Raw genomic sequence first — 22,167 nt, forward strand, 5'->3', positions numbered from 1 at the left:
ATTATAATATAGTAAATAGTATTAAATATTACTGAAATATTATTATAATATGATAAATATTATTATTAAATACTATTTAAATACTATTGCATGATATTTCTCACCCTTAGGTGATTTGAAAAAGGAAAAGAAAAAAAGAGCAAGTGTTACTTGGGTCATACCTTTGGAGAGATGGAAAGCCTTCTACTCTCCTGCTTAGGTCAAAATCGTAACAAATTGTTCTTATTGCCTGGCATGCAGTCCCTGCAGTGCTATGGTTTCCTGATGAATGGTGTTGCAGCTTCTCTCCACACTCATTCCTTTCTCTCTACTCATTGCATCCAACCTTTTAATGTTTGTGCCAGGCTCTGCAATAGATAGGAGAGACTCTACTGGAAAAGGAGCAGATAATATCCCTGCAGCATGAAGCTTAGATTCTAGGGGATTCTACATACTCTGAACTCTGACCTCAGCCTCTTTTGGCCACTCTTAACCTTCTCTGCAATCCTCCATACCTCCTCACTCATAACTGTCCACTGCACACTCGGGCTGCACCTGCCGTGGGCTGCTCCTCTGGTCCTCTGATCCATTAAGGGACTGATCTTGACTGCTAGTAACTGCAGTCCTTGACTCTTCTGCTTCCTGCAAAGGAAACTTTATGATAGAATGCAATGGAAAGAACATGGATTCTATGTGAGCCTAGAAACAGTGAACTTCAATTTCATCCTAGAAAAATGGGACTACCAGTTCCATTTGTAATGGTATGCATATTAATACCCATTTATGATTCCATGAAATAGTCACTGCAAAAGGGCTCTGGACACTTTCAAGGGAGTGCACATTTGAAATATTTATTGTTATTGTTTCCTTTAAGATCACTATAATTTTGGAAGAAGGGCACTGACTCCTTGCTAAAGGGTCACCAAATAGGTTCTCCTTCTCCCCACTGTTGGGAGAAGTCACAGAAGTCTCTCTTCTATGTTGCTTTTTGACTTCTTCAAATAAGTTGTTCCTCTCCACCAAATACATGTAGGCGGGCAACCTAAGACAAGAATTAAACTATGTGTATAGAAAAACATAAGACTCAGCATTTTAACGCTCTAGTGCCCACTGCGATTGATTACAGAATATTTTCTTCCTTGTCCTTTGAACACGTCGCCATCAAATATCTTCACGCTGATCTAGTTCATCTGCTCTGTGAAGCTTGCTGTTAGACAGTCAGACTCTAAGCCCTAAATAATCCAAAGCCTATCTTCAAAATTATATTTTAATCATTTAAAAACTTTTTTTGGGTGAGGGGGATTTGAAAAAGCTAAGCATATGCTATGTCTTTTCATACTTCGCAAGTTTACATTTTTTTGGTTCAAATGAGGATTTGAAATAGATAAGTGTGGCTTTAAGTACGTCTGTTTTTAAAATGCATATGAATTCTTCAGAATTAGGACTGATAAACAAGAAGTTATGCCATATGTTCAAAATTAAGAGACCTAATTTATCTTGGCTTGATCTTCGGGGAATGTAGATAATTACAGTCTCTTCTTGGTAATTTGGGGTTTCTGTGACAGTGTCTGTAAAATGCTGATACGCCTTTGGCTGAAGGAGTCACTGGTTACGAAATACGTTGTAACTGTTCTTCACTTTATGAAGGGGGAGGGTGTTGTTTCAAACCGAAACTGTAGCAGAAATGCTATAATTCTTTTCAACGTTTATTTATTTTTGGGACAGAGAGAGACAGAGCATGAACGGGGGAGGGGCAGAGAGAGAGGGAGACACAGAATCGGAAACAGGCTCCAGGCTCTGAGCCATCAGCCCAGAGCCTGACGCGGGGCTCGAACTCACGGACCGCGAGATTGTGACCTGGCTGAAGTCGGACGCTTAACCGACTGCGCCACCCAGGCGCCCCAGAAATGCTATAATTCTGATTTTTAAATTGTTACAAGCTCCAGGCAGGAAAGGAAAACTGAAAACAAGAGCTGTATTTAAAAATAAGAGGTAGAAGGGAGAGAGGATGTGGTTAAAGGCTCCAGCAATGTCACCCAGTGGTGCTCTGAGTTTCCAGGGGCACAAATAGCTGCATATGTGAAGTGGGGACAGAGGGAGCAGAGAGAAAGTAGATTTTCACCCTTTACTTTGGAACCACAGAAAAGGGGGTAACTTTCAAATGCCAGGATGGAACAAAAGAGTCTCAGATGTGCAGGCTTTAATGAAAAGAGCCCTTAGTGCCTTAAAATGCCCTTTGGTGTTGCAATGAAAACAGCTTTTGAAGTTAAATAGTTTGACTTGATGGCTGAATAGAAAGTAGGCTTTTTCTAGAGTGGCAAATGCAGTCGATATGGCTATAGCATTCATTTTTGGATGTCTGTGTCAATACTTAATTCTTCAGTATCTCCAGTTCTCTTAATAGACACAGCAAAATTAATGTATTCACTGCATATTGTCTGCTAAATTTTTCTCTAATGAACCAAGGTATTATTTGCTTCATAACTTCTTGCGATCTTTAAGGTTTTTAGGATATGATATAATCAACCAAAATAATTAATCCTTTTTTAAAAAACAAGCTCCTAAGTAAAGCTTATTTTACTCTGAAAAAATTTGTGCTGAGTATTTTTATATTGAAAATGACAATTCTCAAGTAAATGAAAAACAGTTTACAGCATTTTATTAGAAATAACTGTTAACATATCTCACTGATAGAAACACGTATGAGACAATTTTATGACTCCTGTCCTTCCCTCAAAAACTAGAACATTAAAAGATTCATCTATTGAATGCTAAAGCAGGGTAGATGATGTTCATTTTCAGGAATCATTTAGAATAGTGATCTCCAAAGTAGTATCTACCAACCTCAAGACAATTCATTGGGGTGGAGGTGGGGTGTGAGTCAGACATGGTAAAGATTTTATTGACTCTTTCAATCTAAAACAGGGGTCACAAACTATTACCTGTGGGCCAGATCTGGTCTACCGCCTGTTCCTATAAATAAAATTTTCTTGGCATACAGCTATGTCTACTCATTATGTATTACCCAAGGATGCTTTCATGCTACCATGGTAATTGTGACAGAATATATGGTTTGTAAAACCTACTACATATACTAAGTGGACCTTCACAGAGAGAGTTGGGACTTCCTGACTTAGAATTATAGGAAATATTTTAAGCTTTGCTTATTTATATGGGTTTACGATGGTGTCCTTTGTAAGCCTGAGAGCCAGATAGTCACAACGTACGCATTTTTAAAGTGAGATTTCTGGGAAAGTGTCAGCTCTCCAGTTTGGTGCATTGAACAGAGAGCCCTCACTTGGCTGTTGCTTAAGCCTTTTGTCCTTGATGGAAGTTCATGTGCCCAGTTGGACATATGATTTATCACATTAACTATTTTTAAGTAAAATAATCCTCATAAAATTAACAAGTGACTTTACCTTAAAAAAATCTCCCACAAAATAATCTAAATTGAATATACCACTAATATAGGAATACATAGCAAGACATGGCAGAGATGATATAATATCTATATGTAGTATAAGCTTTGTTAATAGCCATATTATTAATTCATTATTAATAATAATATACCCATTGCTACATTTATAGTTTTGTCTTGAGTTTTAACTAATAATTATATGATGGCATCATAAGATAGTTACAGAGTAGGCATCAGGACATGGAGAAGCTGTGTAATTTCAGTAATGTTTAAAGACATGAGGTATTTAATATTACAATGTTTAAAGTTTTATGGAAGTCAGTGATAAGCATCTTTTTTGAGGAATATTCATAAAGGAAAAATTAAAAACCCAATTTAATTGGAAATATATATGTTCTTCCTGCTGCATAAAATACTGTAAAATAATACAAAGAAAACTATAGAATGATACACTGAAATTCATTCCTTTGATACCATTAGAAATGCTTTGAAAATGCTTTGAAAACATCTCTGAATATTTAAAGCAGTAAGTAGTGAGCAAATGACACTATATTGTAATTTTATGATGCAGTTAGATCAAAGTATAAATTTAAAACTAGTCTCATTATATAGCATTTGTGTTCTAGATATAAAATAAAGAGAAAGTGACACTTTGGGGACCTAAAAGAGAAGTAAGTCAGAGAAAATTTACTCCCTAAAGTGAGTGACTTCTTTATAATAAAAGTACAGTTCTATGGGAAAACCGTGAATGTATAATCAGCAATAGAGTATATGAAAACATTGTAGGTATGAAGTTGAAGTTACATCAACATCCACAGATAGTTATGATGATAAGGATGATGTAGATGTGCACACACATGCACTATGTATACAGAGAGCCTGTTATATATGTTACATTAATATATAGTCAAGATTCCTATATATAGTAATAGAAACATAGGGGTAAAGCTATGTGTGTGTATATCTTTATAATAATGAGATGGAGATTATATATGTAATATATATTAAATATATAATATTGTATATTTATAGTAATGAGATGGAGAAGGACCAATAAAATCTTTGGAGTCATTCGGAGGTTCTAAAGTTATCTTATGACAAAGTATTTTAAAAAGCAACAAACTTCAAGATACATTACGACAATTTGGCTTTCCTGGCCATCTGTATAGTGAAAGATTTGTTTTTCAACAAAATTTTGATTAAAGAGGAAATTCAAAATAAAATTCCTACCTGGGAAGAAATGAAAAAAAAAGTAATGAAACTATTGTCTATTAGAACTTATGGAATACAGTTAAAATAGTCCTTGGGAGAAAACGTGCAACTCTAAACATGGTTAATGAATTAAAAAGAGAATAAAAATAAATCAATAAGGTATACAATGTATAGAATTTAAGAACAATAACGTTTCCTATGCATAAGGAAAATGAGAAATAAGTTTATAAGAATTGGCAAAAGAAAACTGGAAATCAGAAAGGCCATAGAAATCATAAACATAAAATGTTTTGGGAAAATACCTATAAAATAGTAGCAGTAGAGTAACACAGAAATTGTAAAAATACTTTCAAAATTCTGAAAGAAATTATTCTGCAACTTAGAATCCTATATCCAGAAAATTAAATGTAAGGGCAGAACAAAATTTTCAACATACAAAGGTCAAAACTTTTCTTCTAATATTCCATCCCCCACCCCCCCCCAAGAAGCTCCTTTAGGGCCCAGTGAATATGAGAGGAAACCAAGAAAGGCCTGGCAACTGGAAACAGCAGATGGCACATAACAGATAGGCAAAGAACATTTCCAAGGTAATGGTAAAGAGAATTGCAGGATGACAGCTTAAGAAAAGCATAGAAGACAACTAGCAGATTGGTGCCTCAGGTGACATAGATGTGGAGGCTGTCACCACCAAGAATCCCTTCTCCTCTGCACTGTATTATCAACCAGGCAGTGCTCAAGTGAGCCTGGCCAAGATTCTTAGCTCTCTATGACCTGTCCAAGTGCTGATACAATTCTGCTGTCCTCTCCCTGCCGAGCTGCCTGAAATAGCTGGTATCATCTGACCCCACAGAATTGCAGAGTTGACCGACTCCTGAGAGATGGAGGTTGGCCATAGTGAGCGTAGAAACAGGAAATGTTTGCTGCCTGATTGATTAGGCCTTAGCCCTGCCAGATTTCCCCCATATAAGAAACCCTCTGCTTCCCCTGCATGACTACAGACGTGGCTTCTGACATCCTTACAATGGATCTTGAACCCTCCAAGAAAAGTTGAGGCCAGAATATAAACCAGACTGTTCTGATCACCTTTTCCTAAGCACTGTCAACTGTCAATAATAATGTCACCTTTTTTTTTTTTTTTTTTTTTACACAGCTAGTCTTTGTGTGTGCTACTCAGTTTTCAGATTAATCACTTCCCACCCTGATTAAGAAGTGTACTTAATTGTTGATAAAATAATGGAATAGTTGTTTGAGAAATAAAACAAAATTAGAATACATTTCAATCTAAAAGCCATCTTTAATTCCATCTTTAATGGAATACTACAAGCATTCCATTAAAGTTGCACAATAACATGACTATTATTTAATAATGTTAGCAGTATTGGCCAATGGAATTAGACAAAAGAAAGGAATTACAAGTGTAAAACCTGGCAAAGAGGTGGTAAATTTATCACAATGTTAAGTGATTTGCTATTTTGGGTAATATACCTGGAACTTCCACGAGAATTCACTGAGTGACGATTACATCCGTGAGATAACTCAGTAATGTGTTTTGGTAGGACATCCAAAGCTTTCATGTACTGACATAGAAATATACCAAAGCTGTTGTTAAGGTGGGGGAAAATACAGAGAAATAATATGTAGAATGTTGTAAATAGGATGCTATCTTTTTTTTATAATTATGTATGCTTGTAGGGTGTGTGAGTGAAAATATTTGTATTGGCTTGATATGTAAAATAAATATTGCAGCACAAACAAGATACTAATTAGTCACCATTTCAAGGTTCAGAGGGTTATAACCTCTCATTTCTACAAAGTTAAAAGATCTAGAATTATAATTTTCTGTTTAAATTTTCTGAGTTTTTTAAAGTCAGTTTTGAATTTAATGCTTAAAAAAAGAAATAATACATCTACTGATACAGCAAACACATCAAGGTACATTTTAGAAAGCCAATCAGTGCCTTAAAAATACATTATTGGAAAAATGAACTAAACCTACATAACAAAATATTAAGTGTACAGTTTTAAAGTTGAATTTACTTGCATGCTAAATATAATTTTGAACAATGTGTATTATTTCGTACCAAATTTCCATTTCACACAAAACCAAATATACTCATTCATTGCTCATGGAGTAGAGAAATAACTGAATACATTATTGAACTCATAGAAAACATTATATTCCTCTGAAATTTCGGCCATTAACGCATTAAGCATCTATTGTATTAGGCATTGTACTTGACTCTGAGGCCACAAAAGTGGGTAAAGCAGATTTCACTTTATAAAATTCATGTCCTGAGGGTTTTTACTATAGAACAATCACTGCCAATTTATTTCCTTACATGAACAATTTCAGAAATATAAGAGGTGATTATTTATCTGCAAAAAAGCAGCCCTATCTTTCACAGATACATACATATCTGGGCCCTTTCTGCAGCTTTTCTTTGTAGGCTCAAGACTTCCCACTCTTATGGCTTCCTTGCCCCTTTCACAATGCCTGGTCTTATCTCTGGTCCTATTTCCTCAAAGTCTTTCACATTCATCTGCTTTCCAGGTTAAAGACTCACCCAAGGTAAGACCCCATTCCCTCTTTCTACACTTGAACTCATCTGTATGCACAATCTCCAGTTTCTCTCCAAAGCAACACACTGCCTGGCATAGAACTCATGGTTCTTTCCATTCTTGCCTATCCTGATCCCTTGCCGGTCCTCGGCCCAATTTGGCCATTTACTGTACCACGAATTAAACCAACACTTCCGCTCCGCTGCTTGCGCATTGATATCCTCTACGAGGCGCTCCTCTGTGTCCCCCATTTCTTCCCGACCAGATCACAAGTCCTCTTAAAATAACTTCCACTGTTACCTACCTCTTCAAGGAAGACTTTTTAAATCTCATCCTATCACCTTTGGGATCTCTCTCCTTCCTTAAACTTTTCTCCTCTTGATACTTTCAAAAATAACGACCTTGACACCCTTCAGGCGACACTACAGGTGCTTGTTTAGTTTGGCAGAAGAGGCTGGAAGAGGAGACTGACAGGAATTATTGAAAGAGACAAACAATATACTATGAAAGCAGGTGTCTGGAGAAGGGTCCAACTATGAGGAGAGGTTTCCTTCTTAGTAGTAAGAGATTCTTTTTTTTTTTTTTTTAAGTTTATTTATTTATTTTGAGAGAGAAAGAGAGTGAGCAGGAGAGAGGGAGAGGGTGAGAATCCCAAGGAGACTCTTTGCTGTCAGCACAGAGCCAGACTCAGGGCTTGAACCCACGAACTGTAAGATCATGACCTGGGCCAGGATTAAGAGTTGGGACGCTTAACTGGCTGAGCCACCCAGGCTCCCCAGTAGTAAGAGATTCTGACATAACGTCTATTATACTTAGACTTAATTCCAAGTGAGCTTGACTTTTGTCCACTAACATGTTCTTTATACCTTTCTTGTTCCCAGGATGTGACAGTTCCTCACAAGCCTGTTTCTCTCCACCCTTTATATCAGACTAGACTCTATCCTTCTGCTAAGTCCCTGCTGCCTCCACAGACTCTCTCACACGCTGACTGTCTTACCCCAGGACCCTTCAGTCATTTGTCCTCCTTCTCACTGAGTGATGAACAGGGGAATTCTCACACCCTGTTTAGTGGCAACACATATAATAAGGTGAGAATTCCCTGCCAAGGTGGGAGCTGTTCTGTTCTGTGCTGTGAAACTTCTTTATGCTTAGCTTTTTAAAACTTAAGTGTAGAAACATATATATTAAGACTATTAATTACTTGTGTTAAAGCCCACGACCTTATAAAAAGATAATAATTAACCTTGAGAAGTTAGTAAGTATTTATTTTTGCTTTCAAAGTCATTTCCTGGTTTTGTATTCCTCCTTGCCTCTTGTGCAAACCCCAAAGTGGAAATCCTGAGAAATTTTCCAGAACCTTACAAGGTGCCATTATTAATTTATCTTATAGTCTCAGTTCAATGTTCTTTAAAAAGCTTCTTTAAATTGCGGTGCCTTAATCAGGAGGCACTATCACAGCCAATGAGCAATGAAATAATTAGAATTTCTACGAATATCTGTAAAGTAATATTAACATCTTATTTTATTTTATTTTTTGAGTATAGTTGACACAATGTTACATTAATTTCAGGTATACAGCAGAGTGTTTCAACAAGTTTATACCTTATGCTATTAACATTTTATTTTAAAATGTGTCTATCTGCCTCACAACGCATAGTGATGGGATATGTAAAATGAGGTGTTCGGTACTTTAAAATATGTATATATGTATACATATTACACATGTATATATATTACATATATACATATTTTATATATCTATAAATATATACTCAAATACATATAATATACTTTATTAATTAATTTATTTTTTAAGTGTTTATTTATTTTTTGAGAGAGAAAGAGACAGAGTGTGAGTGGGGGAGGGGCAGAGAGAGAGAGGGAGACACAGAATCTGAAGCAGGCTCCAGGCTCTGAGCTGTCAGCACAGAGTCTGACGTGGGTCTCGAACCCACAAGCTGTGAGATCGTGACCTGAGCTGAAGTCAGACGCTTAACTGACTGAGCCACCCAGGCGCCCCTAAATACATACGATGTATTTTAAGTGAAAAATATTTATAGTTGGCTTTGGAATGCAATCACAAATGTTGTATTAGAAGCAAGCAGTCAACGGTGCCGCACAAAGCTTTTATATAAAAGTACCTGTTGCTTTTCTGACCATTACCGTAAGGACATCCTAGCTACTTACAGACTCTCAGATTCTGAAAACTTTATAAAAGAATTGATTAGTTAAATTTAACGTGCAGTTAATTTTTTTTTTGTAAAACTCAAAATCTTGTTTAAAACCATTTATTTTGCAAATTCTCTATATCTAATGGAATATACCCCTGTACTTGGAAATCAATAAAGGCCAGAATCAATATGTTCCAGAGTGTAGTGGTACAATATTCCTTGGGCCCCCCATTTTTTTTTTGAGGAAATGTTCATAAACTCAGTCTAAAGAGAGTCAGTCATCTAAAAAGTGAACATTACTATATGAATAATATTTTATCTTTCATATTTAATAGCATCTATCATTAGTGAATTATCAACCATGAATTAAACTTTAAAATATTCATTTTCTGAAAACAGAATATTTTTTAGATGAGGTTCAGGATGACATTTTTATGACTTTTGTTTGTTTCTTACACTTGGTTTAGAAAAAACAAATATTTCAGGGAAAGTATAATATTCTTAAAATATTTTCTATTATTTGAAATTGTTCCTGATTTAATCCTTGCCAACATTTATGAAATCCTTTTAGCTATAGAGTTAATGATTCTGAAAATAACATAACAATTGTCTTATAAATTATCATCTATGATGGGATTATAATTGTATTTTATAGATATCAATTGCATTAAGTAGCTCATTCTTTTGATATTTTGGTGCTGTTTTCTAGAACCATTCAACATTCACGGAGGTTCAAGGATAGGGTCAGTATTTCATCCATATTTTAACCTGTACTAGTGAGGTTGTAAAGAACAATATAGAAAAGTGATATGAGGTTGGACAACTGTTTTCATTTTATACAGTCCTCATAATAGATTTTGTCTTTCAGAGTCTGAGATTTATTGATACTGAATAAAGAAACAATAACATCAGAAATAATAATAATAATATAATCATAGTGTAAGACAATATTTCTTGATGGAAGATTCAAAACATCTAATAGCCTTATACTTTAATTGTTCCCATCAAAATATACAGATTACCCAATTTGATATCTATGTTTACAAATTTTGTGTCATAAATATTGGGCCAGTAGCATACCAGGTTTCAAGAATTGTTTTTTTTTACTTGAAATAGTTTCTTGCCTGCAATTGTAAAACATAATCTGCTATCTAAATTACCTTCTCTTCAATACCTAATGTCGTTGCCACACCTGCTTCCCAACATTAACTACTAGGCTTATCTCCAAACTCAAATCTTCCCATATATCTCCCTGGAGAGCCACACTGAACTTGACTTAACTACCTTTGATGGTCCCTCATCAACTGGGGCTACCAAAGGTGTTTAACAGGTTTTATTATTCTTCTGTTGAATCTGTACTACATTCTTTCTTCTAAATCTTCATCCCACTCCGCATGTCCTATATCTTTACCTTAATCCCTATCTTCTCTTAGTTTCAAGATAGAGCTCCATCATATGATGTCATATCACATGTGATGATGCTCAGGTACTTTCCTTTTCATCTTGGAATAAATTAGGGGGTCCTTTTTTTCTTGAGGTCTCATGAAGGGAGTTATTACTCTTCTTTCTTTAATTCCTCAAAGTAACGTAGCCCAGTGGATAAGAGCAAGATGTCTCTGGACCGTCTGTCTAAGTTCATTTCTTGACCCCACTCCTTCCAGAGAGTGATGTTGGTTAAGTCATTTAGGCTATGCATGCCTCCATTAACTCACCTGCAAAATGAGGATGATACTAATACACACTTTACTAGAGTATTATGAGATTAAGATGTACTAATTGATGCAAAGCACTGATACTGATAGTATCTGGGACATAACAACCATATAAGAATTAGATTTTATTACGCCTTCTTGGAGTGCCATTCTTAGCATTTTCTTGAATCTTCATTTGTCCTGTATTCATTGGACGCTTTCCCTTTTGTATGCAGAAACCTAAAAAAAAAAAAAAAAAAAAAAAAAAAAAGACAAAATGAACACATCTCCCTCCTTTTCCTTGATAGTGCCACAAGCGTAGTAATTTCAAGACTTTCTTTCTCTCAAAGTGATCAATAACCATTATCTTCATTCTCCCTCTATAAATTCGCGCTTTAACCCACTCTTGAAAGCATTCTGTCTTTTTGTTTCAACCACTCTATTGAAACTGCTCTCTGGAGATAAACTGCTTGTCAGCAAACTCAGCTGAATTTCCTCAGTCCTCTGTCTCTTTTATCCCTTGCAGCAGCTGACACAGTTGATCATGCCCTTTTGAATCTCCCTCCTCATCCTACTCTTGGGATCATGTCTACATTCCAACTCCCTGACTGCTCCTTCTTTGTTTTCTTGTGGACACTTCTTCCTCTACCCCTTCTCTCTAATTGCCTCCCTTCAGATACCCACCCACTCACAGGCTTCTGTGATTATCTTAGTCCTGATCATTCTCAAATCCACATTTCCTATTCTGTTTCTCCTCTGAGATTTAGTTTTATATCTTCAGCTGCTCTCTTGTCAGTTCCCCTCGGATGTCATGTTGTCACTTCAAACTCATCATTCATTATGCCTCGAACGAGTTCTGTTCTGGCTTCCTTACTTCTGTCGTTAATAACACAGTACTCAGTCCTCAAACTCAAAACTTGATTCAGCCATTATCCTTTTTCTGCTTTGATTTAAGAATATATCCTTTTTCTGCTGATCATTCACCAAATTGAATGGATTCTTCTTTTGTTATGTCTGTCATGTTGTTATCTCTCCCTACTCTTTCTTATTATTCTACTTCCCTAACCAATTGACTTCTTTCCCTCCAGGCATGCCTTGGGAATTTCTTACTGTTTAACTTGCTCCTGCATTCTCCTCATGTAAAATACCTTCCTGTTTTTCACCTTACTTATGCAAGGCAAACCATTCTCATCCTTTAGAGACTAGTCAAACCATCCCTGCTCCTCTTTGAAGTTTCCCCATTCATCAACATTCAGGGATGTTTTTCTCCTTTTAATTTTTATAATCCTTGCCTGTGCCAACGTATCTCCTGTATATTACAAGTTACCTTGTATTCATTTGATGTGATTGTCCTAGTGTCCATCTAGGGTGTGACATGCTTAATATGATACTTTTCACATTGTAGGTATAGCCATAAATAAATGTGTGTTCATGATGAACAAATCCTAAAATGATGCAGGTTATTCACTAGGAGCCTAAGATGCTTGAATATTTGGGATTATTTCCATTTTAAGTAGAAACTAAATATGAGTCAATTTATGGATTTATCAGTACATTTAATACAATTTCACTCAGTTGAGAAACTCCCTTTTTCTTGGGTTGCGTGCAATTTCCAGGGTGTTTATGGAGTGCTTCAACATAGAACATAGGTGGGGTGGGGAGGTGGAGGCAGGGGACATCTGATCTTTCTTTGCCATATGCGGGCTCTGGTATCTACTTGGGTGTTTTCAGTCCTGTCTGGTATATGACCATCAGTCATATAATACACTGCTGTTTCCTCCTTTCTTCACCTAAATGGCATGCCCTCATTGGTTCTAGATTAGTTACTTCTGAGCCCCTACAGTATACGTGGAAAACACAGTTACCTGCATCTTGGGAGCAGGTAAATTCTGTGAGGTCCTCTTAGAATCATCGATTTAGATAATCTACATATCCTTCTTTACTCTTCTTTTCCTGCCCCCTTGTTTGTAGAAAATTCTAGGAGTCCGTACTTAAGAATTTGACTACCCACTAGAATTTATTGGTAACCCTGAAAGCAATACTCACTGCACTTTTGTGGTCATCTGTGGACATGTGAAGAACAATGCAATATTTGATTGGCCTGTACACATGTTCCCAGTGGGGTGAACAAGGTGATGTTCTATTTTCTTGTTTTAGCTCTCATGCTATAAGCAATCATTCTCTCCATGTCTCAGTACCACAGATTTTGAATTTCTGTGCTTTTTCTTGGTGATTTCACTATTTAAAATGGCCTCTCAGGCATAGTGCTGAAGTTCTGTTTGGCGTTCTATACGTTAGAAGGCTATGATGTGCCTCGCAGAGAAACTATACATGTCAGGTAAGCTTTCTTTAGGCATGAATAATAGGGCTGTTAGTTGTAGGTTCAATGTTAATGAATATTAATGTATTAAATAAGATATCTTTAAACAGAAAGACACATTAAACAAGACTATATATGATTGACTGATGAAAACGTAATCAGACTCGCAGGAACTTAATCTTATATTTCATCCTGGAACAGTGGTTCAGGATTTGCTAATTCCATATTTGCAGTGACTTAATACACCATAACTATTGTGAATAATGAGAATCAATTGTGTCTTTTTTTGGTTTCCCTGAGAAGAAGTTTCATGTATGAGTAGTTAGTTTGGGAGGTGGTTCTAGGAAACACCAGTTAAGGAAGTAGGGAACTGAGACAAGGAGAAGGTGTCGAATAAAGGGTGTATCATCAAGCAAGTTACCATGTGGGAATTAGAGCTTGAGTTTGCTGGTGAATTCTAGGAGCCAATGTGGACAACTCAGAGTGAGGCAATCTGAGGTGGAGTGTCGGGGGAGGGCGGGCAGGGTGGGGAATCCTGCTTGTCTTTGTTTGAGGGTTGTGCCTGTGGGATGGGAGCATTAATCCCAGAAGAGCCCTCAGGAAAAGAAAAGCAGGGACTAGTCAAATGAAGTTCAGAGTCTGGTAATAAAATGTTAAGGCCCGAGATGACATAGGTATGACAGTAATTTATATTATATATATATTCACAAATCTATGTTTATGTTCTAAATGGGTCCAGGATCCTGTAAATCAAAACTTTGGCTATCAGAATGCAAGAGAATTTTCTTTAATTTTGACATGTTATGCCGTGGGCCATATATCATTGCTGATACAATAAAGGGTACAGAGGAGTTATAGGTCTGGGTGTGGAGGGTCATTATCTTACAACTATCTCATCCCCAGTCATTTTACCAATTTTTCCTCTATTTTGTAATTTATATAAAAATGTTTATCTTCAAAGTTAATAACACCTTCCACAGCATATCTGCTGATGTCTAGCTCACAGCCTAGTGGATCCACCCTCTATTTTTTGTTTGTTTGTTTGTTATTTATTTTTGAGAGAGATTGAGAAAGAGAGAGAGAGAGGCAGAGAGAGAGAGAGAGGGAGAAAGAATCCCAAGCAGGCTCCATGCTGTCGGCATGGAACTTGACACAGGGCTTGATCTCACAAACCATGAGATCATGACCTGAGCCAAAATCAAGGGCTGGTCACTTAGCTGACTGTGCTGTCAGGAACCCACACCCTCTATTTTTGAGAATTCAGTTCTTTTAGAAAGATTACTTTTTCTAAGCACCACTCAGATATCACCACAGAGGTCTCAACTACTCTCCTGGCCTTCAAGTAAGAAAACTAATCTGCATATAAAGTATGTAACTGAAAGCTGATCATTCTTCATAACCTTTATTCTTTCTTCATCCTCTGCCTCATTTCTTCTGTGTTGTATTCCCATTATCTCTGAGGCGCAGCTCTCTTTTTAATTTTTAAGTCAAACCCAAATCCCAATTCTTCTGGCTTACTTTCCTTTTCCCCACTTATGCACTCAGTTTTCTGTATTTTTTCCTCTTTTCTTATCCCAGCTCCATTTTCTACCTTGTTTTTAGCACCACCACAGGCCATGTGGACAGGAAGTTCTCTCTTACTGCCATCTCCCCTGGGTCGCTCTTCTTCCGACTTGCAGTACAAACGAACAAGAAAACACATGGCGGACCTATGAATAGTACTGAGAGGAGGGAAGGAGAACTAGACCTTCACAGTCAGGATGATTTTTCTGATGTGCTGGCAGGAGTGAGGCTGGGATTTCTTACTCAGGAAGGCTCTATTTACAGTGAAAGCTTGCAAGGCTTTATCCATGAGAACAGCATCTTTATAGACAGAGAGACAGCTTTGAAGCCCCAGGAGAACATTGACAGCCATTCTGAGGACATCTTCTCTTTCAGTTTTCGAAAAATTGTGTTATCTGGAGGCCTAATTTGTGACTATGCAGCCATTTTATTCACTTTTGGTTTCCTAAAACGCATGATCCTTGTACCTTGTTTGTGGCCATTTACCATTTTCTTTTATTTCTAGTCTGCTTCTGTCTCATCAAAGAGATAAGTGTGGCAGGTTTCCTCACATAGGTATCCCCGCATTGGTTCCACTGCTATTAAATTCTGCTGTATATTTTCTTTCTTTTTTTTTTTTTAAACATTTATTTATTTTTGAGACAGAGAGAAACAGAGCATGAACGGGGGAGGGTCAGAGAGAGAGGGAGACACAGAATCTGAAAAAGACTCCAGGCTCTGAGCTGTCAGCACAGAGCCCGATGCGAGGCTCGAACTCAAGGACCGCGAGATCATGACCTGAGCCGAAGTCGGCCGCTTAACCGACTGAGCCACCCAGGTGCCCCTCTACTGTATATTTTCTATGCATGTGTTGGAGCCAGCTTTTTCTAACACATTCAGTTGGAGTATTTCAATGCCTATCTCTGGAGTAGCCCCTTGAAAAATAGCTTTTACTTCAGAGCAGGAGAGCATTAGCTGTTCATCTCCTACTTCTGTTCTTCCTGCCCAGGACCCTCCCAGCCCTGATCACTCCAGCTTGCAGACCCCAGGCTGTGATCAGGACTGCTGGGGGTCAGGGCAAGATGTGAAGATCTTTCATGGAGAGAGGAAAACATATATTCCTGTGGAAGATGACACGTGTCCTGATCCATCCTGGACATTTTTGTAAAAGTGTATCTATTCTATTTTTCCTATTGTTTTGGAAAAAAAATACTTTTAAAAATAGTTTTTTTTTTGTTTTGAAAATAAATATCTTATAGATCTACTAGTGTAACAAACCATTTGTTAATAAATAGTTTTAACTATATGATTTCAATTATTTCTTTGCTCCTTGTCATTATTAGAAGTGTCCAGTTTGATCAGTAAGTAGACCTAGAGCAACAAAACTGTAGCCTCTAAACAAGTAAGACATCAGTTGCTGAATTAATCTTGTTGAATAAATGAATTGTTCTATGGCCATGTTTAGAAAAGTAATCCATGCTCTTGCTTTAGTTTCCTTATTTATAAAATAGCAATAAAAATAGAATCTCTAGGGGCACCTGGCTGGCATAGTAGATAGAACATGCAGCTGTTGATCTCGGGGTCATGAGTTCAAGCCCCACTTTGGGTGCAGAGATTACTTAAAGAAATTTTAAAAAATGTAAAAAAAATAGAATCTCTATCATAGGATTTTTACCAAGATCAAGTGGCAACCTGAAACTTTCATGTTCCAACTTAAGTTCTCAGTTTTATATATTTTTCCAGCATGCTGCCTGTTGTTTGTGGAATTTTGGTGCTGGAGTGAGGAAACAATCCATCGATATAACTGGGAGGACATTACTCTCATCTAAAATGTGTTTTTTCCTTGTATTACAACCTATTCATTCCTTTAATGCTTTCAAGTTTATTCCCATATGTATTTGCTTTACCTCTGATTTCTCACTCCCCTTTCCTTTTTCTTCATAGTCTACTATACTATTTTTCATTTGTTTGCATATTTTCTTCCAAATATTGCATTATTATTTTGTGTACATTTAATTTACAGAAATGATATTGTTGACACAGGTCACTCTTTTTCCATGAGTTTCTTTTTCCTCTGGAATAGTAGAATATTGGGTATGGTTCTAAAACTCTTACTCTAAGATCAAAACTGGGCTGTATTTCATGAGAATTATATGGGGAGCTTCAGAAGAATGCAGATTCCTGAGACCTACTTGAAACTCCTAAACTCAGGGGCACCTGAGTGTCTCAGTTGGTTAAGTTTCTGACTCTTGATTTTGGCTCAGGTCATGATCTCATGGTTTAAGCCCCTCATTGGACTCTGTGCTGGCAATGTACAGCCTGTGTGGGATTCTCTCTCTCTCCCTCTCTCTCTGCCTCTCCCCTACTCGCACATACACTCTCTGTCTCTCTCCCTCTCCCTCTCTCTCTTTCCCAAAATAGATGGATAAGCTTAACAAAAAAACCCAAAAAGCGAAAACAAAAAACCAAAAAAACAAAACAAAACACTCCTAAACTCATAACTTCCACTGGACTGGACGATCTTAAAAGTTTTTACGTTTCTGAAAATTTTGAGCTTTCCCTATGGTAGCAAATTGTTCCTCTTTCATCTTTTAAATTCCATAATGATTCAACAAGAAGATAAACTTCATTATGAGAAATAAATTTACAAAGAAAAACTATATCAACATGTTAAAAAGTGCTTGATTATAATGGTTGATTTTTCACATAAAACTTTTATCAAGTAAAAGGAGACACAAGTATTAAATGGTATATATACTACCTTAGGTCACAGGATTTTTTTTTTCTTAATTAAAGAAAGTCATAACTGTTAGGTTGAATTCTTAATCAAAATTGCTCCCATGTGCTTGTAACATTTACCATTGGGCTGAGTGTTTATACGTCCAGTATTCATGGACTTAACTGAATCAGAAGGTACATTTTTTTTTCCCCCAGAACACTGCTTCAATTATTAAAAGTCATTTCTCTTTGAAAAAGTACTGTAGCTGCCAACATGTACTTTATGATTTACTTTTTAAGAAATTAAAATGCCTTTTTCATAAAATGAGATTTTAGAATATACCGATCCTTTATATTAGAATTATGTTCTTGCTAAGAGAGGTGAAACATTTAACTTGAAATGTATCTTATCTTTATGATGTGTCAACACAATATTTACTGATCCGTTTTTATTAGCCTCTTTTCCAAGCAGCTGCTCTTGAGATTATAGATTAAGAATAAAGAGGAAATATAACTTGTCTGCAATGACAAAATGAGAGGAGAGTGAACACAATGGGGATATTTCAGTCCAATTCCATTCATTATTTGTTTTTTTCTACATAAAGGATCACTCAGAATAAGCCGAAAGTGAGAGACAGTTATTAGAATAGTGTGGGAACCTTTTTAGCCAAATGTATTATGGATAAGAAATACACAGTTTAGGGAATAGGCATAGGAATGTTACACCTAAATGTAATAGACAGTGAACTTATCAGGAGATTCAAGCTCTATTGTCTTTTATTTTCACAAAATGGAGTATTAGGGGTTGGCAATGGACTCTGGAACCTCTGATGAGGTTTCCTGGTAGTGCTGTACTGTGTGAATGAACTAAGAAGACAGAAGAAAGGAAGGCAACTTTTATATCCAGGATGGGTAGGTAGGAAAGGATCCTCCGTAAAATGGCTTTGGCTTGTTCCTAGGTCAAGAGCATGCTTCCTTTAAACTCGTTGGGTCATCCACCCTATAAATGTTGAATTTTCTCACTTTCTTTTCCTCCATTTGTTCTCCTACTTATTTATTTTCAAATTCAGTCAACTTGTAAAGTTTCTATTGTGTCCATTATTGAGACTATCTTAACTGGTGATATCATTGCATGGCTACTCAGAAAACTGACTCTACAGACATGTGATAAGTGAATTAAAATTTTAATATAGGCATGTTTCCAACGTGGGTTAAATTTTTTAGTAGCTCATCTGAAAGGAGATTTTTTTTTTTGAGACTTCCTCTGATATTTCAACAGAGATTAATCAACAGAAGTTAAAGCAGATTGTGATTTAGCTGCAGAAGGGAAAATCTAAAGCAATTCTAACCTTCACCTACTGGTTCAAAGGCTGAGGGGGCTTTGAAATAAAAATTTGTTTTTCTAAGGTAAGCTGTAAATATTTAGATCTAAAGATGTGAAAAGTCTTTTCCAGAGGTATTTTAAGAATAAAGCAACACTCCTTTGAGAGAAGCCGTTTACAATTGCACCTAGCTTCAAAATGAGAAAATGAGCACTAAGTTAAGTGATTTGGTTCAAGGTTACAAAAACCTTGTCTAAGTAAGAGCCTAACTCCCTACTGGTAATAAGGAGCATAAATTTTGCAGCTTTTTTATTCCAACATGAGGTCTCGGAACCCTGGAGTCAGGAAGTTGACAAATTACTTATTTCACAAAGATTTACTAAGTATCCCTTAGGTGTCTCTGCTGGCCATACACGGAGATCAAGGTCAGAGAAATGTGAGGGGCCTTTGCCAGGTACGTTCTTCTCTACTTGGGAGAAGCAGAAATTAAATATGCAAAAAAAGCCCATTACTTAATGATAATTGTGGCAAGTGTCACATAGAAGACAATCAAGTAGTTATGAGTGTCTGTTACAGAAGTCCTGCTCTAGTCTGATGAATCCAGAAAGACGTAATGAGGCCACGATGTCTGAACCCAGGTCTAAAAAGAAGCCATTTGGGGGCCTGCTGGGCACTCCAGTTAGAAGGAACAGCAGGAAGTTTTCCAGGCGGGAAAGAAAAGGAACAGGGCCAAGCGTGAGGAAATGGAAGCAGGCCAGCGTATTGAAGAAGCAACTGGAACCAAGACCTATCGTTTGAAGTTAGCCAGAAGTAAGACTTTCAGACAGCTTCTGCATCCCAGGGGGCACTGGGTTAGCTGGATATGTGAGCAGAAGGCAGGGAGTGAGTTGAGGGGTCACTGAAGTTTTGTAAGAAAGAAATTCATACTGGGAAAAAGTAGGCATACGTTCCACTTTATTTATTTATGTTTATTTTATTTTATTATATTATTTTTTAAAAAATTTTTTTTTTCAACGTTTATTTATTTTTTTGGGGACAGAGAGAGACAGAGCATGAACGGGGGAGGGGCAGAGAGAGAGGGAGACCCAGAATTGGAAACAGGCTCCAGGCTCTGAGCCATCAGCCCAGAGCCTGACGCGGGGCTCGAACTCACGGACCGCGAGATCGTGACCTGGCTGAAGTCGGACGCTCAACCGACTGCGCCACCCAGGCGCCCCTATTTTATTATATTATTTTTAATTTAACTTTTTAATTTCCGTATAGTTAACATACAGTCATATTAGTTTCAGGTATACACTTTAGTGATTCAACAGGTCTTACAGTACTCAGAGCTCACCACGCCGAGTGCACGCTTAATTGCCTTCACCTATTTCACCCCACCTCCTCTCTGGTAATCACCAGTTCTCTAATTTTTAGAGTTTTTGTTTTTCTTTGTTTTGTTTCTTATAACCCACATATTAGTGAAATCATATGGATTTGCCTTTCTCTGGCTGACTTATTTTACTAAGAATTATACCCTCAAGATCCATCCATGTCGTTGCAAATAACATGCCACTTTATAGACAGCATTTTAGTTAAATTTCAAAGCATAATAAAGTAGGTTTTATCCCCTTTATTTCACATACAAAGAAACTGGGCTCAGAAAGTGTAAATAATTTGTATAAAATTCCAGCAGACTAGCTCAAAAGCTGGCACTTGACTAATTTTTCTTAAGACTCTCCCTTCAAAACAAAACAAAACAAAAAAAACTATCAAGGAAATAGCATCATCAGCTTCACCAACACCACCACTCTGGAATCATAGACTTCTGTCTGGCCAAATAACAGCCATTTACCTCAGGACAGGAACTAACCACTGAGGTCATGCGCCTTCCTTCAGTTCACAGATGAGGAAACTGGAGACAAATGTTGCAGAATAATACTCCTAACACACCCAAGGCCATGACGATGTGAGTTATTGGAAGAGACTGGGTTTATCATGAAAGGCCACAGTGCTTTTCACCTTACAACCCCAGGCTGCAACCATGTTTCTGCAGCAGACTCAAAGGTTAGTGCCTAAGAGAAACACTGTACATCTAATACTTTGACAGACTGAGGCCGCCATATTTACTGAAAGAAGTCATCTTGAGGGGCCCCTGGGTGGCTCGGTTGGTTAAGCATCTGACTTTGGCTCAGGTCATGATCTCGCATTTTGTGGGTTCCAGCCCTGTATCAGGCTCTGTGCTGACAGCTCAGAGCCTGGAGCCTGCTTCAGATTCTATGTCTCCCTCTGGCTCTCAGTACCTCCCCAACCCGTGCTCTCTCTCTCTTTCTCAAAAATAAATAAATGTTAAAAAAAATTTAAAAAAAAGAAGTCATCTTGAACTTTAGAGGCAAAAACCTCATTTTATCCTCCTCCTTGATAATATCTGTTTTTGTTTCATCTACATAATTAGAAATCCTTCTGTGTGAATAAACCAAGAAAATTTATTTTCTATCATCCCAGAGAGATAAGCCACCTTGCTCTCAATTCCAAAACTTTTCTGGAAACTTTGGGAGTTTCTGGGAATTGGATAACTATTCTGATACTGTAGAACAGAAAACCTTTGAGGTGGGCGGAATAGGAGAAAAAGCCAACTCAAAATTGGTTTTTAATGTTTTTAGATTTTTCAGGAAACCAAAACAGGGGCACTGTTTGCCTATGCCAAATTGTTTTCAGAATGGATGAATCTGTATATGTTCATAAAGAACATTCTGTTCAAAATGGGTAAATGCAAATTAATTGGGCTTTTAACATTAAAAATGAATGCCAGGGAGCAGGTATCTTAAGAGAAACAGTTCTGAAAAATCAAGTATCAATCATATTTAGTTAGGTTCTCCACTAGAGGGCAAGAAGGACATTTCAACACAACAGATGCCTTAATGACAGGCTGGCATTTGAGACCAGGCATGTTTCAGGTTATCTAATCGCCAGTGTTCATTCTTAAAATGTACTTAGTGTAATCACAAACAGTTGACTTTTAAATTTCCTCCAGGAAATCAAGAACAATCAATTCTTATACCTCTGTCTCTGAGCTCATTTGTTGTCATCTATAGCTAAATTTTTTCATTGTAACATTTTTAATAAAATCATTTTAAAAATTAAGAACTTACTAATTCATAAGAACTGTGCAGTAGGAGGCAGGCTGGATGGCAATTTTAGTGAGGAAAGGTACACTTGGACAAAGATGATTTTTAAAGCTCTTATAAAAAACATA

General features: G+C 36.9%; 1 protein-coding gene across 13 annotated transcripts in view; it reads left to right on the plus strand.

Moving 5' to 3' along the window:
* LOC123608530 (muscular LMNA interacting protein) overlaps window positions 1-22,167 on the plus strand; it is a 250,015-nt gene that overhangs the window by 207,174 nt on the left and 20,674 nt on the right. For 10 of the 13 annotated variants that reach the window (XM_045498558.1, XM_045498567.1, XM_045498559.1 and 7 more), the window contains one exon: window positions 8,050-8,256. The exons of the other annotated variants lie outside the window; for them this stretch is intronic. In XM_045498558.1, coding sequence (XP_045354514.1) covers window positions 8,050-8,256 — 207 coding nt within the window. The remainder of the gene's footprint in view (window positions 1-8,049; window positions 8,257-22,167) is intronic. 13 annotated transcript variants of the gene reach the window in all.

This window comes from Leopardus geoffroyi, chromosome B2, assembly GCF_018350155.1.
Source record: "Leopardus geoffroyi isolate Oge1 chromosome B2, O.geoffroyi_Oge1_pat1.0, whole genome shotgun sequence".
NCBI classification, from domain to species: Eukaryota; Metazoa; Chordata; class Mammalia; order Carnivora; family Felidae; genus Leopardus; species Leopardus geoffroyi.